This window comes from Amblyraja radiata, chromosome 46, assembly GCF_010909765.2.
Source record: "Amblyraja radiata isolate CabotCenter1 chromosome 46, sAmbRad1.1.pri, whole genome shotgun sequence".
Taxonomy (NCBI): domain Eukaryota; kingdom Metazoa; phylum Chordata; class Chondrichthyes; order Rajiformes; family Rajidae; genus Amblyraja; species Amblyraja radiata.
In genome coordinates, this window is record NC_046001.1 from 168,965 (window position 1) to 186,713 (window position 17,749).

Genomic DNA, 17,749 nt, shown 5'->3' on the forward strand with positions numbered 1-17,749 from the left:
TCCGCAGTGTAGGTATTCCTACACACGTGTCCTTTCCTTTTAAGTTAGGAACCTGTGGTAGAGTGTTGCACAGAGCAGCTGATTCATGGACTCCCCAGCCACCTGGCCTTTCTGCGGCCTTGTTCCATCTACATGTGGAGTGCGAGAGGTTGCAGTACCGGTCTGTGTGTTTGAAGCATCTGCTCCTGTGCCTGGCCGAGCCAGCCTTGCATAGGGGGCCGGCTTCTGCCCGAGCCGACTCTTCCCATGTTACGTCCCTGTCACAATGTCCACTGGCTCTCTGGAGGTCTGCGACTAGTGGGCACCCAGGGCGTGGCGTGCAACCGGGACAGTGAAGATCCCTTTTACATCTGAAATGTTATAAATAAAGTTATTTTAAAACAGAAAAGAAAGTAAACAAAAGCAGAACAAATGGCCGAGAACTTTTTTGAATCTCTTACTAGAGTAATAATAATAATAATAAATTTTATTTAATGGGCGCCTTTCAGACATCTCAAGGACACCTTACATAATAATCGGAATAAAAATATATAATCGGAATATAACAGGTAAAAAAGACATCACAGAGACACAAATTAAAAACAGAATTCAATCCAAAAACAGAAAATCAAAAACACAGTGTGAAGAGAGAGCAGCGGCAGCCAAAGCGCGCCAGCGTCCACTCTCTCTTCACGGCAGCCATCTTGGACACAGACCTACAGGACTACAATTAGACAAAAAAAAAATCATCCCCCCACAGTGGAAATCACTGTGGAGGAAGGCACAATGTCCAGTCCCCACCCCCTAGTTCACCCCAAAGTCAGGCCTATTGAGGCCACCGCAATTGCCTCTACGGAGGCCCGATGTCCCGAGTCCCGATGTCCCGAGTATAAGAAATAGGTTTAACACCAGTATATCATGGTTTGGATAATGGATTGGAGTCCCTTGTATACAATCCTGAGGTTGTTGCAGTCATATCTAGCCACTTGCTTGTACTCTGCTTCATAAACAATGTGGCCTTTCTGTTAGGATTGCATCTGTGAGCTCCTTTTAAACTTATTGAAGGAGAACTGATCCCTGGTTCCACATCAACCCAGCTCCCCAATTCTGAAGTAAATTGCAGGAGGTTTTATTCCAGTGTGTGTACAAGATCCTCTCCCTCTCTCATAGAAACATAGACATTGAAACATAGACAATAGGTGCAGGAGTAGAGGCCATTCGGCCCTTCGAGACTGCACCATTCGCCATTCAATATGATCATGGCTGATCATCCAACTCAGTATCCTGTACCTGCCTTCTCTCCATACCCCCTGATCCCTTTAGCCACAAGGGCCACATCTAACTCCCTCTTAAATATAGCCAATGAACTGGCCTCAACTACCTTCTGTGGTAGAGAATTCCACAGATTCACCACTCTCTACGCATTCCCAGGCCCTCCAGACTCTGGCAATGCTTGCTGCCCAACTCTGTTGATGTTCGGTGCTACGATTCGCAACTGATGTCTGTGTCTGTCTCTCGTCTGCAGGTTGGCTGTAAGATACTACTCTTCATTCAGTTGTACTTGATGGGATGCAATTACTTCTGGATGCTGTGCGAAGGGGTCTACCTGCACACTCTCATCATTGTGGCTGTGTTTGTGGAGGAGCAGAAGTTATTCTGGTACTACGTACTTGGATGGGGTAGGTACTGTCAGTAGCACGGTGCAGTCATGGTCATATTTGTGTTTTGAGAGCTTTCTCATTCATGGTTTTCATAGATGTCTATAGATTCTAAACTCGCTGTTTATGACGACATTCTGCATATCCCCTGTGAGCAGGGCTGAACACTAACGGAAAATGCTTTAAAAAAAACCCCCATCTCCACATGTCGAAGACTTGATTAGGTTTTCCTCTCTGCACACTGCTACAGCTGATCTTCTTGGCCTTTCGCATCCATTCCTGTGTCATTTACTCAAGAAAATCTGGAATGTTTCACATTTGTTTTTCTCATGGCGTAGGAGATGGCCATGTTGACTCTTGGAGTGCTGCACCCCCTCTTCCAACCCACTTGTCTCCCTGTAAGCTATTCTCTCTCACATGCCCATGGACTCTACCTGATTCTCCCACCACCCACCTATACGCGACAGGCGTTACCACGGTGCAGCGGTAGAGTTGCTGCCTCACAGCGCCACAGACCTGGGTTTGATCTTGACTACGGGTGCTGTCTATACGGAGTTTGCACGTTCTCCCCGTGATCTGTGTGGGTTTTCTCCGGGTGCTCCGGTTTCCTCCCACATTTAAAAAAAAGGTTATTTGGCATCTGTAAATTGTCCTTAGTGGTCCCATCACTGTTCGGCGCGGACTTGGTGGGCCGGTTCCCATGATATATCACTAAAATCAAAATCAAAATCAAAACATCTTTGGGATGTGGGAGGAAACCCATGCGATTACATTGAGAACCTGCACACTCCACAGAGTCAGAATCGAGCCCGAGTTCCTGGAGCTATGAGATGGCAGCACATGTGGAGAGGGAAACAGTTAATATTTCAGGTTGAAAACTGTAGTTTCTCTTCTTCATTCCCTCCTAACCACATCCTCTATTTCAGAACTGGACTGGTCCTTAAAGTAGGCACTGGAAAATAGTGTCACATGGGTCAGCAATGCATTCTACAACTCTTTGACGGGACTGACACTGTAATCCTTCTCTTGTCAGGGTTCCCACTGATTCCAGCCATTATACATTCAATTGCCAGGAACACATACTTCAATGACAAGTAAGAACATATTTAATGTCTCTTTCTAATGACTCTTAAAGATAGCGGAGTCAGGGGATATGGGGAGAAGGCAGGAACGGGGTACTGATTGGGGATGATCAGCCATGATCACGTTGGATGGCGGTGCTGGCTCGAAGGGCCGAATGGCCTACTCCTGCACCTATTGTGTATTGTCTATTGTCTCTTCTTAGGCCGTAGACAGGAACTAGGCTTTATTTCTGCAAGGTAATTCAGTGCAAGGAAATTGTTTGACACCTTATATTCGTGGTATATTTGTTGATAATGCAAAACTGAATCCAGCCAAACCACCAGTAAAAAGAGCTGATCCAATATAAGGCTCAGTGCTAAGCCCCAGCGAGGAGCTCCATCACCGAGCCCCATCATGAGACCCAGCATGGAGCTCCATCACTGAGCCCCATCATGAGACCCAGCATGGAGCTCCATCATGAGACCCAGCATGGAGCTCCATCTTGAGACCCAGCATGGAGCTCCATCTTGAGACCCAGCATGGAGCTCCATCATGAGACCCAGCATGGAGCTCCATCATGAGACCCAGCATGGAGCTCCATCATGAGACCCAGCATGGAGCTCCATCACTGATCAGCAGCATAGAAACATAGAAACATAGAAATTAGGTGCAGGAGTAGGCCATTCGGCCCTTCGAGCCTGCACCGCCATTCAATATGATCATGGCTGATCATCCAACTCAGTATCCCGTACCTGCCTTCTCTCCATACCCTCTGATCCCCTTAGCCACAAGGGCCACATCTAACTCCCTCTTAAATATAGCCAATGAACTGGCCTCGACTACCCTCTGTGGCAGGGAGTTCCAGAGATTCACCACTCTCTGTGTGAAAAAAGTTCTTCTCATCTCGGTTTTAAAGGATTTCCCCCTTATCCTTAAGCTGTGACCCCTTGTCCTGGACTTCCCCAACATCGGGAGCAATCTTCCTGCATCTAGCCTGTCCAACCCCTTAAGAATTTTGTAAGTTTCTATAAGATCCCCTCTCAATCTCCTAAATTCTAGAGAGTATAAACCAAGTCTATCCAGTCTTTCTTCATAAGACAGTCCTGACATCCCAGGAATCAGTCTGGTGAACCTTCTCTGCACTCCCTCTATGGCAATAATGTCCTTCCTCAGATTTGGTAGATGCATGGTAAAGGCTACTGCCAAGCCCCTGTGCAGGGCATCCACTGGATGGTGTCTCGACATAGTGTACCACTGAGTGTCCCTGCCAAACCAAATACAGATGGCAGCGAAGGCCTTTCTGCAATGTCGAGGACTCTATTCACCAAGATGACCTGAATAACTATCCATCCTTTGGTGTCTTGGCAATGCTGGGTAACGGGTTAGGCTGGCAATCGATCTTTGCTCTTATGATGTTTGAAATTATTCTTTCATTGTCTCCAGTTGCTGGATGAGTCCAGATACGCATCTCATTTACATTGTCCATGGTCCAATCTATGCTGCATTATTGGTATGTATATTATTATATTTTACTAAACACCATAAAATCATGTGTATAAAATCATGAGAGGAATAGATCGCACAGAGTCTCTTGCCCAGGATAGGGCAATCGGGAATCAGAGGACATAGGTTTAAGGTGAAGGGGGGATGATTTAATGGGAATCCGAGGGGCGACTTTTTCACATAAAGGGTGGTGGGTGTATGGAACGTTCAAGAAACAGTTATACAGGTACATGGATAGGACAGGTTTGGAGGGATATGGGCCAAACGCAGGCTGGTGTAGATGGGACATGTTGGGCTGAAGGACCTGTTTCCGTGCTGTATGACCCTCTGCCAATGAAGTGATGAATATCTTTCCATGTAGATGCCAGGATCCCAGCGTGGTGATTCTCAGCCCTGATCTAGTTGATGTTGTTGCCCATCTACTCAGCTTCATGTTCTCGCCCCTCAGGTGAATCTGCTCTTCCTGCTGAACATTGTTCGTGTACTGATCATCAAGCTGAAGGTGACACACCAGGTGCAATTTAAAGTGTACATAAAGGTTGTCCGAGCCACACTCATCCTTGTGCCACTCCTGGGGATCCAGATAGTTCTGATTCCAATGAGGCCGGACGGAGACTTGACCGGCAAGATTTATCATCACGTGACGCACATTGCTGGACATTATCAGGTAAGAACCGTTTTTTGGCTGCAGTCATTTCAGGATTCTTCCTGCGACATGGTTGTGACAGCATTAGCTACCCATCTAGCACGTCTCGAGCCTGCGCCACCACTCATTAACATCACAACTGATCTAATCTTAGCCTCAACTCCACCTTCCTGCCTATTCACCAGGGGTCTAGTTGTTTAGGCCTTAACTCGGACAAGGCATGTTACATCGACATCAAAACATTCGCCAGCAGCCTGTAAATCCATGGGAGCTGGTTGTGAGGATTCTGAGAAGGAGTTTTCACGGCCAAGCGAATGAACAGATTGTCTTGTTTGAACTCTGTTGTTACAAAAGACAATAGGTGCAGGAGTAGAGGCCATGTGGCCCTTCGATCCAGCACCGCCATCCCCAATCAGTTGATAAATCCTCCTGCCTTCTCCCCATATCCCCTGACTCTGCTATTTTTAAGAGCCCTATCTACTATGGAGTGATGAAGTGTTTGAAGGAGTACAATCCAGACCATGGCATCAATGGACCGGGGATTGCACAGGAGGAGATACAAAGCCACCATTAAAGGAGATTGTCAGGTTTGTCATTGTGAAACCTGCATGGTGTGTTGCCCCCACACCTTCTCCTCTGTCCCTAAGGGACATCATGGAGTGGGAACAGAACGAATGTGGTAGGCGTGGTATCAATGAGAGAAGGAACAGCTAGTCATTCAGGAGCAAGAGTAGAAGTTAAAAGGTAGAACTTTGAAAATGTTGGTCTCTGCATCACTCCCAGTGCCGTGCCCCTGGTGGCAGTCGAAGGTAAGGAGGATCGACGCTTGGCTTGATGCATGGCACAAGAGGAAGAACTTCCGATTGTTGCCACATTACAACTAATGATGTGGCAGGAGGCACCTCTTCAAAATTGCTGGCACAAAATTGGCAAGAGAATTGGGCAACAACATATAGAAGTAGAAAAGAGGAACAAGATGTATAAGGAAGTGAAAGTTGGATATTTACCAGAGAAGGAAGTGGTATGGTATGAGATGGAAGCAGACTATGAGGCAAATAGAGTGCAATGCAGGTCCGTATTTCTTGTGTGTTTCTACCTGTGATCTTCCAGCTGGAGAGTAGGCATTGAAACTTCACAACAGGTCACTGTGCTCAGTAATTGTTTTAAAGGGGGCTTTCACCCTGTGCATAATACCTGTACATCCTAGTGTAGAAACAAGGGACTTCAGATGCTGGTTTACACAAAGTGCTGAAGTAAATTAGCAGGTCATGGCATTCCTAGCTAAGTGACATATTCTAGATTGGTCGTAACCCAGAGATGCATGAAGCAGCAAGTCTGCTAAAGGAGGTAATAATAATAATAATAATAAATTTTATTTAATGGGCGCCTTTCAGACATCTCAAGGACACCTTACATAGTAATCGGAATAACATATAATCGGAATAGAACAAGTAATAAAGACATCACAGAGACACAAATTAAAAACAGAATTCAATCCAAAAACAGAAAATCAAAAACACAGTGTGAAGAGAGAGCAGCGGCAGCCAAAGCGCGCCAGCGTCCACTCTCTCTTCACGGCAGCCATCTTGGACACAGACCTACAGGACTACAATTAGACAGTGGGGGAAGGCACAATGTCCAGTCCCCACCCCATGGTCACCCCAAAGTCAGGCCTATTGAGGCCACCGCAATTGCCTCTACGGAGGCCCGATGTCCCTGGCCGTTCTAGGTAGCGAATGAATGGACTGAGCATTAGCTCCTGCTCCCATTGGTCATGCCACAGTATTAAACCTGTAGACAACACCAGGGTGAACAATGCAAGGAAGAGTGTCCATTAACATCTTGCCTCTTATAATTGCATCATGCATTAGTAGGCTTACACAAGATTGACCAGGTGGACATTGGTCATCCAGGAGTTTTCCGCATGTCCCAGAGCATGTTACAACTCGTGGCTTGCTTGTGAAAATACCGATTGTTAAATGACCAATTCACATGCAAAGACTCTTTATTCTTGCTGATCAATTATTTGAAACCATTTCAAAGAGGCAGCTCCAAGATGTCCAGTCAGTCAGTTAGTTCCACCCACCACATCTATATGACAAATACTGCTTTGTTTTGCAGGGTTTTCTGGTGACACTGATATTCTGCTTCTTTAATGGAGAGGTGAGCATGATCTTGAAACAATTACGCTCATTGCTGGGAGCTTGTCTTGGTCCTCGAAGGCTTCTTCCCAGTGCAAACCTTTTTCTTTCCAAAACCGCTCCTCATGATTGTTTGGGGGAAGGGGGAAGTCTGTGTTTTTTTCTTGTTCACTAATATCACTGAATTCTATGGCCAAACTGCTAGTGCAGCTCACTATCAACAGTTATTTGGGAGACCAACTGCAGATGCCTGATTCCCCAGAGGGTGAGCATAGCTTGATCGCTCCTGAATAGGAGCAGGGTGGGTCTCCTGTTCCCACCATCAGTTTAGTCTAGTTTAGAGATACAGCGCGGAAACAGGCCCTTTGGCCCACCGGGTCCGTGCCGACCACACTCCCTGTACACTAACATTATCCTTCACACTAGGGACAATTTACAATTATACCAAACCAATTAACCCCCAAGCCTACACATCTTTGGAGTGTGGCAGGAAACCGGAGCACCCGGAGAAAACCCACGCAGGTCATGGGGAGAACGTGCAAACTCCGTACAGACAGCACCCGTAGTCAGGATGGAACTCGGGTCTGTGGCGCGGTGAGGTAGTAACTCTACCGCTGCGCCACCGTGCCGCCCATCTCGATATTGTTTCTCCTTCATATTATTATTTTGGGCAGGTTCTTTGCATGTTTTTCATTTTCCTCTCCTCTAGGAAGTCACTAAGAGGGGCATCCACTCCAACACTGCGAGACCCGAATGGGAAAAGAGGGTATGATTATGGTGGCATGATTTGGGAATCCCTGGGAAGTTTAGCTGAGAAAGCTAGGTATAGCCTAGGATGTTGCCAGTGAGATATCCTTCCATTAACACAACCCTTGCCCTTCAGGTACAAACTGCTTTGAAGAAGCACTGGTCACAATACAGAGACCAGAGCAGTCACCAGTTTACCAACACAGAAGGCTCCCATTCTAACGTGACGTCAATGTCGGAGATTTCCCGAGGCTGTCTTGTGCAGTCCGGCAACAAGAACCGTACTAATGGCAAGAGCTGGTGTGAGGCTCTCCCACAGAAAATAATCAGCAACTCTGTGTGAGAAGCTTTACTTTCCCAAGGGTAAACAAGGCCTTATCTCCATGCTCCATTTAAAGGAATGAGGTACAGTCTGCCTGGTTTGGAAATACGCAGACATGTTTCCTTCAGCTTATTTCTGGTTCCTTTGACAAGTAACATTACAACTCTCCCTCTACCCTTGACAATAAAACAAACTCATTCTGTGTGTGTTCCCTTGAACAATTTGAGAGGCCAAGGTCAGTAAAACAATGTCATGAAAAGCTCTTAAAGTTGAAATTTGAGAACTGGTTAAACCATTTCAACAACTAGTTTCAACGTGGGAAAATTTGTCAATTCTTGAGTGGCCAAGTCAATCACCCGATCTGAACCCAATTGAGTATGCCTTTTATATGCTGAAGAGAAAACTGAAGGGGACCAGCTCCCAAAACAAGCACAAGCTAAAGATGGCTGCAATACAGGCCTGGCAGAGCATCACTAGAGAAGACACCCAGCAACTGGTGATGTCCATGAATCGCAGACTTCAAGCAGTCGTTGCATGCAAAGGATATGCAACAAAATGCTAAACATGACTACTTTCATTTACATGACAACGCTGTGTCCCAAACATTATGGTGCCCTGAAATGTGGGGACTATGTATAAACACTGCTGTAATTTCTACATGGTGAAACCAAAATGTATAAAAATGGCCTTTATTAAAATCTGACAATGTGCACTTTAACCACATGTGATTTTTTTTTATTACAAGTCTGAAATTGTGGAGTACAGAGGCAAATAAATAAATGATGGGTCTTTGTCCCAAACATTATGGAGGGCACTGTGGATGCAACACTGCACACCCTTGTAGGACAGCAGATGCTGGTTAATACACAAACGTGCTGGAGTAACTCAGCGGGTCAGGCAGCATCTGTGGAGAACATGGATAGGTGACGTTTCACAGAGTGCTGGAGTAACTCAGCGGGTCAGGCAGCATCTGTGGAGAACATGGATAGGTGACGTTTCACAGAGTGCTGGAGTAACTCAGCGGGTCAGGCAGCATCTGTGGAGAACATGGATAGGTGACGTTTCACAGAGTGCTGGAGTAACTCAGCGGGTCAGGCAGCATCTGTGGAGAACATGGATAGGTGACGTTTCACAGAGTGTTGGAGTAACTCAGCGGGTCAGGCAGCATCTGTGGAGAACATGGATAGGTGACGTTTCACAGAGTGCTGGAGTAACTCAGCGGGTCAGGCAGCATCTGTGGAGAACATGGATAGGTGACGTTTCACAGAGTGCTGGAGTAACTCAGCGGGTCAGGCAGCATCTGTGGAGAACTTGGATAGGTGACGTTTCACAGAGTGCTGGAGTAACTCAGCGGGTCAGGCAGCATCTGTGGAGAACATGGATAGGTGACATTTTGTGTCGTATCGGTTTCGTATCTTTCTGGGGCACTGAGTCAGAAACATTTCATGCAATTCTCTCCCTTTTGTCCTTTATAGGACGACCCATCCATGATCATTATTCCCCATTATTATTAGTTTCTAGCTCTTGCACCTTCTAGTAATTTACTTGGTGAGCAGGCTTGAGGCAATACCTCTCCTGCTCCTCATTTGTAGGTTTTTCCACCATCTCCTTCTCCTCTCCCCCATTTGACTGTAGACTGTTAACAAACAGAAGCATAACTATCATTTCACATCTGACTACATGGACTTTGCCTGTATTGCTCCTTTCCAGGGCGATAAGACACCAGTGATGGATAACACTGGAACACTCAGCTCGGGTAGCATCGATTCAAGTCGAAGATCCTCCTGTGTTTCGACAATGGGTAAAACGTGAAAGATGAATGGTTTCTCTCTCCACAGATGCTGCCTGACCTGCTGAGCCTTTGTAGCACCCTTAGTTTCATTTTATTTCCCTCTCCATCCTAATGACCTTTCATGTAGATCTGGTACCTAAAGCTGTTCCGCCGATACTTTGGCCATTAGCAACTTAAGCTTGTGCCTCAGCGGGTTGGGCAGCATCTCTGGAGAACATGGATAAGCGATGTTTCAGGTCGGGACCATTATTCCGTCTGAAGAAACGTCACCTATCTATTTTCTCCAGAGATGCTGCCTGAACCTCTGAATTACTCCAGCACTTTTTGTGTAAACCAGCATCTTGTTTAGTTCAGGAAACAGGCCCGTCGGCCCTAGAATCCGCACCGACCAGTGATCCCGGCACATTAACACTATCCTACACACTTAGGGACAATTATACCAAGCCATATAACCTACAAACCTGTGCTTCTGTGGGAGGAAACCGGAGATCCCGGAGAAAACCAAAGCAGGTCACGGGGAGAATGTACAAACTGTGTACAGACAGCACCCGTAGTCAGGCACTGTAAGGCAGCAACTTTAGCGCTGTGCCACCGCTTCTACAGTTTAAGTGTATCATCAATTTACACAATTAACAGTAACAAGAATCAGAGAGAAAAATACAATTATGGAAATCTATTTTAATTAAAGCATATAAACATCTGAATTATGTACATATCTTATATAGTATAGTGCACAGTTGATTATTGGTACAAAAGGGCTGGTAGGAGACTGTCATGAGTCAAAAGACATTGGTCTAACATATCCACAATCAATAGGCAATTTACAACCAATGCTCAATTGGAGAAAGTATATGTTCTTACTTTGACCCCATTCAGGGAACCTCAGCTTCACGTACAATGTTACAGAAATCACTCAAAACTACAATTGTTTTCTGTACAGAAAAATTAAATACTTGCCGCACAAAAGTCCCTTTAATCAGTGCATTGCCTTTAATACACAGCGAGTAAAGCAGAACAGGTCAATGTTGCCTTTTGTTCACCCTGTAGAACCAGCATAATAAAGGGGAGGTCACGTGGAGGGTCCAATGGATGAATAAATATCTCTGCTGCTGGCTGGAAAGGTCTAACGTTAAATACATTTACAAAGTGTCAAAAATGGCTCCACGTCCAAGTGAAACCGATGAATGGACAAAATCACCATCGTCGCGTTGTGTGTGGGAAAGAGTGAGCTGAGCAGCAAGAGGAGGAAATTAAAATGTACGCAAAGTGGGTTAGATGATGAAGTCTTCTGCTGCGTTCACTCTGGTTCTCTAATTGGCGGCCTACCCCATGGGCTCCCGGCCTGCTGCAGCTCTGCCATTATCACTCAACACAAACGGTAATATTTATGGCACAGGAGATGAATTAGGAGTCAAGGGACGACCCCTGAATGTTACAGTCCATGTAAACCCCAGCTCACATCTCCCCCTCTAGTATTCTGCCTATTGCACACATGTGGGATGAGGCCGAGAATACTGCAGTATTTTGCTGTTGCATTTTTTACTTATGCTAACCTGGTCTAGAATAGATCTGAAAGGCACTTTAATACCACACGGCTTTAATGAAGCTTTTGACTCTGTATTCACAAATTTCCAAACTTCTCGGAACTTGGATCATTAATTCCCGTTATTGAGAAGCCTCTGCTCTGTGCTGAGTTAGCCAAGTTCATCCTGACAGCCACGGGAGGATTGCATGTTCTCAGCGCCCTGGGACAGCGGGGTGGGGGATTCACACACACGGTCCCTGCAACAAGGTTACTGCTACTTCTCATCATCAACCAACATTATCCCCGCCCCCAACACCACCCCTCCCCCATTCCTATCCCCACGACTTCACGATAGAAATTCTTCCTTCTTAATTATACAGATAACACTAGTCAGACATTGTAATGTCAAAGGGTAACTATACTGTACGAGTTCATCACAGGTAGAGTGTAACAAGGGCCAGGAAACCATCCCATCTGTGCCCCACTGCAGGAGAACAGTTTCCAGCTGCAAAAACAACCATAGATGTTCATTGCACGTCTTATCTTACTTGACGTCAGTGTAGGTAGAGTGTAACGGTTGCACGCACACACACACGAAGAGGTTAGGAATACGCGCCTTTTATTAGCATGAGTAAGGCACTAGTGTGAGGAGATGGATGCTCTCAGATCACCGTGGAATTCCTTCCAAGACCAAGTGAGCTGCTACTGTTGCAGAAACCTCAAGAGTTGTACGGACAGCCAGTAGCGGGCTCCCTTCTGTCGGCAAGGAGGAACGGGAATATTTAACTATGTGCCAGCTAATATCAATTGTTTAATAACTCTGCGGAGGTGCAAGGAGAAAGCAGTATTAGGGGAGTGTTCTTATCAAATGCCAAGGGCGTGCAATCGAGGTCATCAATAATCAAGTTTGGAATAGTAACTGCAAAAAGGTTTGAAAGCAGCAAAGGATTTTTTAGTGTTTAAGAAGGAACTGCAGATGCTGGAAAATCGAAGGTAGACAAAAATGCTGGAGAAACTCAGCGGGGGTGCAGCAGCATCTATGGAGCGAAGGAAATAGGCAACGTTTCGGGACGAAACTCTGAAGGAAATAGGCAACGTTTCGGGCCGAATCCCTAGGGAAATAGGCAACGTTTCGGGCCTAAACTCTGAAGGAAATAGGCAAAGTTTCGGGCCGAATCCCTTGGGAAATAGGCAACGTTTCAGGCCGAAACCCAAGGGTTTCGGCCCGAAACGTTGCCTATTTCCTTCGCTCCATAGATGCTGCTGCACCCGCTGAGTGTCTCCAGCTTTTTTGTGTACAAAGGATTTTTAGTGTTTTAAAGCAGGAGGTAACAAAACTGAAGAGAAGAGGAAAAGAAAAACCAGACTAATCACTTGGCCTACATAACCGTTTGTTAAATACACTAACATAGTCGCAGAATTACATACAATGGCCAACTAGAACGGTCGATATTGTGCACCCTCTGTGGTGTTTCAGGCAACCCCAGAATCAGCCGGTAGATGGCGATGGGAAGTACAGCTTGCTTGCCGTGTTGGGTGAGAGAATGGTGAACAGTTCAGCCACTCAGTGGATGCAGGTCGACTTGCACCTTTTCTCCATTGCTCAGCATCCCGATAGTTGGGTAGAAACCGCCAGATGGCACTGGTGCTTCTTTCCTGCCAATTATCTTCCCATTTCGAGTGAAAAACACCTGAAAGAGATGTTTCAATTAATGTCTGCCGTGGAACACACAATGCTCTATACAAGGGTGCAGTAGAAATAGCCCAGCCCTATTCAGGCTTCAGCACACTGACACATGTACTGATGGAAAGTGTCTGCCCCAGTTCAGAATCACACTCCAGTTACATTTCGTTCCTTGGATACTGCAAGGTTAATATTATTAAAGCTTTATTTCAGACACAGGTCCATATAACACATCAAACAGTACAAAGAATTACAAAGATACATTAAAAAATTGCATATTAGCCTAAAATATATATAAGCTATTGCACCAATGCCGTCTTAGCCTAGAAGTGAATCTATAGCAGCTTTTCAGAGGGCTGACTAGGGCTTCAATTATGTGGTTCTCTGACTTGTCCAGGCGACACATAAAACGAAACATCAGCTGTCTTAAGAGTGCCTCACAGGTTGGTACTCTAGTGGACACGAACAATTGACTGGCACTTGGCCACCTAGGGACACGAAGTAGCAACCTCATTGCATCATTGTATGCAAGCTTAAGCCTCTGCATACTCTTTTTCTTATAATTAGACCACAATTGAGCAGGAATAATGTGTACGAAGGAACTGCAGATGCTGGTTTACACCAAAGATAGACACAAAATGCTGGAGTAACTCAGCGGGACAGGCAGCATCTCTGGACAGAAGGAATGAGTGATGTTTCGGGTCGAGACCCCTCTGAAGTCTCCAGCTGAAACATTATTTGCTCTTGTGATAGAGCCCCTAGCAGAAAGTATAAGAAGTCATTCGAATATTCACGGTTATAATACCAAACACTCAAATAATAAAATCTCATTATTCGCAGACGATGTATTATTATACATTACAAATTTGCAAATTAGTATACCTAATATATTAGATTTAATAGGGGAATTTGGTTCCTTTTCAGGATCTAGAATAAATTGGAATAGAAGCGAAATTATGACGATAAAACCTCAAGAGCTGACACATCTGTTTTGCACTTTTAGATGTAACTTTAAATTTAAACGATGCCTAATTCTTAGGAGATCCCGCATGTTCCACCACCATGTTCATTCACGGGCTTATCACAAGCAAGCAGAGAGTGTGAACACAGCCAGACTCCACAAACCGCAACCAGCTCCTAATTCATCTCTTTCAGTTGTTGATTGGGACAGGACTCGTATTCTCATCTGCAAAATAATATTGCAAGAATTCTTCTAACGATTCAAGAAAGGTCCTTGACTTAGTCTCATTGAAAAGACACCGTTTTCAACAGTGCAGCAGTCCCTCAGTATCACGTTGAATTGTGAACTCAGAAGTCACGACGTTGTGGAACAGACTTTGAATCATAGCTGACACTTCACTCAGTTCTTCATAAAAAGGAATTTCTTTCCATGAACAAAGCTCCAAAGCTGGGCAAGGCTTTGGGGCTTTTGGCCAGAATGGGAAACACTGGCTGTTATCTTCCCTCTCTCCCTCCATTCACGGCAATGTTGCTTCCTTTCATCAATTGTGTGTTGACATCACGATGCCTCAAACCCATCAGTTCCCAAGGTCTCCAAACCAATAGAACTCTCTTCCTCACTCCTACAAGCTACATGCTTTTAAATTCAAATCTGGTGTCTAATCCTAATCCCCAAACAATCTCATCTCATTGACAGCAGTGTGACTGGGACACAAAGTGAACAAAGTCTTTATCTACCGTTACTTTCTTTCCATCATATTCCTGCTCCATATCCTCTCCTTCATCCTCTTCATCCTCATCATTAAAATACATGATGTTCCTCACACGCCTCTGTTTGTAATTCACTTCTGCGGCGTCAGTACACTCATCGCTGTCAGCTGTGGAGAGAGACACACAATCGGTCAGGACAAGGTGCTTCCAGGGAAGATGCACACAAAAGTTGAGACTGCCCCAGGAATTACAAGCAGAGACCAAACGGAAACAGATGCTGGCATCAATGCTTCAGCAACCAGTTCAAATGATTAGAGACACAACAGTAATGACACAGGATCCATATATAACAGGCATTTGTAGAGTGTGCTTACCGCGTTCCGTCAATTTTTGAGGGTTGAAGATGGATTATTTCACCACATTGCAGCTGAAGGCTTAGACTTAAAAAATTGAAGTAAATCACTCCCTTCACGGATTAAGAATGAAAGTAAATCACTCCAAACAAGGAACTGCAGATGCTGGTTTACAAAAAAGCTCTCTCCACAAGGAGAAGATGGATGGGTGTCTCTCTGTGGTGGCTGCTTGCTGGGAAACCTTCTGGGCAGCTTCCTCAAGCATGGTGATGGCTCCTGTCATGTCTTTATTTATATGTCTTTATTTATATAGCACATTTTTAGTCAACTTGCATTGACCCCAAAGTGCTTCACATAGTTACATCCACACACACAGGCAAAGGTGGGTGAAGTGTCTTGCCCAAGGACACACACAGGCAAAGGTGGGTGAAGTGTCTTGCCCAAGGACACAACGACAATATGCACTCCAAGCGGGATTCGAACCAGCTACCTTCCGGTTGCCAGCCGAACACTTAGCCCATTGTGCCATCTGTCGTCCCAATATGACAGGCGCATGGCTCTGCAGTTGGACATTAGCCTAGAGCAGGTGATACACCTCAGTCACTTTGGTAAACCTCAGCTTTTGCACACATTGCTCCCAGATGAACATACAACCTGTTCTCCCTATATACAGCCTCATACAGGGCAGAAACGGGCTCTCTCAGCCCACAACATCCGTGCCACTGGCAGCATAGGCCTTGCAGCCTCAAAGTAATTGGGAGTCCTTTTAAATAGTGGAACACTTGCTGGTGAAACAGCTATCACTTTTAGAAATACAGCATGGAAACAGGCCCTTCGGCCCACCAAGACCTGCCCGACCATTGATCAGCTGTTCTCACTAGTTCTATATTAGCACACTCCCTATCCACTCCCTACAGTCTAGGGGCAATTTACAGAGGGCCAATTAACTTACAAATCGGCACGTCTTTGTGATATGGTGAAAGTGGCGCATCCGGAGAAAACCCACGCAGTCATAGGGAGAACGTAACAAACAAAGACACACACACCCGCGCGCAGACAGGTTCGATCCCGAGTCTCTTGAGCTGAGAACCAGCAACTCTGCCAGCTGCGCTATTATGCCGCCTACGTGACTTGGCGATCAGTGGATTGAGGCTCGCTGGCAGGGCTGGCATCAAATCAGCATTGCACATGGATAGTGGAACCAACAGACATCCTACACATCCCACTAGTTGAGTAGCGCAAGGCACACTCAAAATGCACACTTGTGATAAGTGAATGAAGTTCCCAGCTGGCGTGCTGAAAATAAAACTGAGCCACATGGTCCAACTTTGCCACTTTTATCTCGGTGGCGTTAGCTATGCAGAGCCGCACAAATGATATTCATACTAAGTGGCAAAATGCAGTTGGCAGAGCTACATTTCCTGATACGCTAATAGCGAGCATCAATAAAGTGGCATTTACAACCAAAGAGAGACAGGCATGTTGTGATTTGCAAATGGATATCAGGAAATAGCAGCGTTATTAAGTAGCTGTGCACTGGTTCGGGGCGAGCTGCACCACAAGCCAACAGCAGGCCTGGCCTGCCCGCTGCAGAACCTGGAGGGAAGTCGTGGACGCTGCACAATGGGTGAAGAAGACCCTGAGGTGGGGGGGGGGGAGAGAGAGAGAGAGGGAGAGGGGGAGGGGAAGGGGGAGAGGGAGAGATTCCTTTAGGGAGAGCGTGCAGAGGCACTGGGGCAAAGCAGAAACTGTATGGGTACAGAATAAAAAGGAGTGCCCCAACAGAGGGCCAAAGACATGGGGAGCAAGTGGAGAAAGCACTGGAAAGGGAGAGCTCCAGTCCAGAGTACTCAGGGGCTGTGAAACAGGCCATGGTACAACTCCGGCTGCATTGTGGGCCAGCACTTGCCTACTCGTCCTAACTCGGCAATGAGCAGCCCCAATGGCAGTCTATGGGGCACGCTCCACATATATAGCATACCAACAATGTTCTTACCATCACTGTCTAAAATATAATCTCGAGGGAACATGATACCACAACCCATGATGTCCCCCTTGTAACAGCGTGGACCAAAGGGATCTCCCACTCCACTTCCTTGGAATAGTTTGCCATCATCTGAGAAAAGAAATCAGAAGATTCAGTAACACACACACACTCAACACTCACACAGGCCTCTCGTTCATTCACATATGCACATCCACCCAGCAACATCATCTGGCAGAGAAACAAGCAAAGTACAGTGTCTTGTTCACGCACACATAGACATCGTGGCAGACAACAGTCACACACAACCAGAGACACTCTCACCCTCTCCCACACTGTCCCTCACTCATACACTCAGCAACATGCGGTTATTTGCCATCTTCAACTCAGGCAAAGTGTCTCACAGAACTGCTCAGGAATCAGAGGAGATATCAGATGGAAAAAGTGAGGCAAGTTCCGTGAGGCAAGTTTTAAGCTGCGTTTTAAAGGAAAGACAGAGAAACAGAACATTTCCGGGAGGGGTTTTCAGATTTCAGGATCTTGGAAAGTGAAGACACAACTGCCTGTGGTGGAGTGATGAACATTGTAGATGGCTGAGGAGGTTGGAACTGGAGGGGGGGAGATGTTCTTGGCGTATAGAAGGGAAGGATTACACAGTATTTCCTTACTCTAACGTAACACA

General features: G+C 45.9%; 2 protein-coding genes across 8 annotated transcripts in view; one reads left to right on the forward strand and one right to left on the reverse strand.

The window, feature by feature from the left end:
• LOC116968763 (calcitonin gene-related peptide type 1 receptor-like) overlaps positions 1-8,480 on the forward strand; it is a 47,015-nt gene extending 38,535 nt beyond the window's left edge. For 2 of the 4 annotated variants that reach the window (XM_033015583.1, XM_033015585.1), the window contains exons 8-13: positions 1,505-1,658; positions 2,671-2,731; positions 4,143-4,209; positions 4,651-4,869; positions 6,970-7,011; positions 7,873-8,480. In XM_033015583.1, the coding sequence (XP_032871474.1) occupies positions 1,505-1,658; positions 2,671-2,731; positions 4,143-4,209; positions 4,651-4,869; positions 6,970-7,011; positions 7,873-8,079 (750 nt within the window). In that variant the 3' untranslated portion in view covers positions 8,080-8,480. The remainder of the gene's footprint in view (positions 1-1,504; positions 1,659-2,670; positions 2,732-4,142; positions 4,210-4,650; positions 4,870-6,969; positions 7,012-7,872) is intronic. The other 2 variants (XM_033015582.1, XM_033015581.1) reach the window with 1 other exon arrangement.
• A 4,133-nt stretch (positions 8,481-12,613) lies between these two features.
• spryd3 (SPRY domain containing 3) overlaps positions 12,614-17,749 on the reverse strand; it is an 82,137-nt gene continuing 77,001 nt past the window's right edge. For 3 of the 4 annotated variants that reach the window (XM_033015435.1, XM_033015433.1, XM_033015434.1), the window contains 3 exons: positions 17,080-17,199; positions 14,758-14,897; positions 12,614-13,066 (listed from right to left, as the gene is read on the reverse strand). In XM_033015435.1, the coding sequence (XP_032871326.1) occupies positions 12,932-13,066; positions 14,758-14,897; positions 17,080-17,199 (395 nt within the window). In that variant the 3' untranslated portion in view covers positions 12,614-12,931. The remainder of the gene's footprint in view (positions 13,067-14,757; positions 14,898-17,079; positions 17,200-17,749) is intronic. The other variant, XM_033015436.1, reaches the window with a different exon arrangement.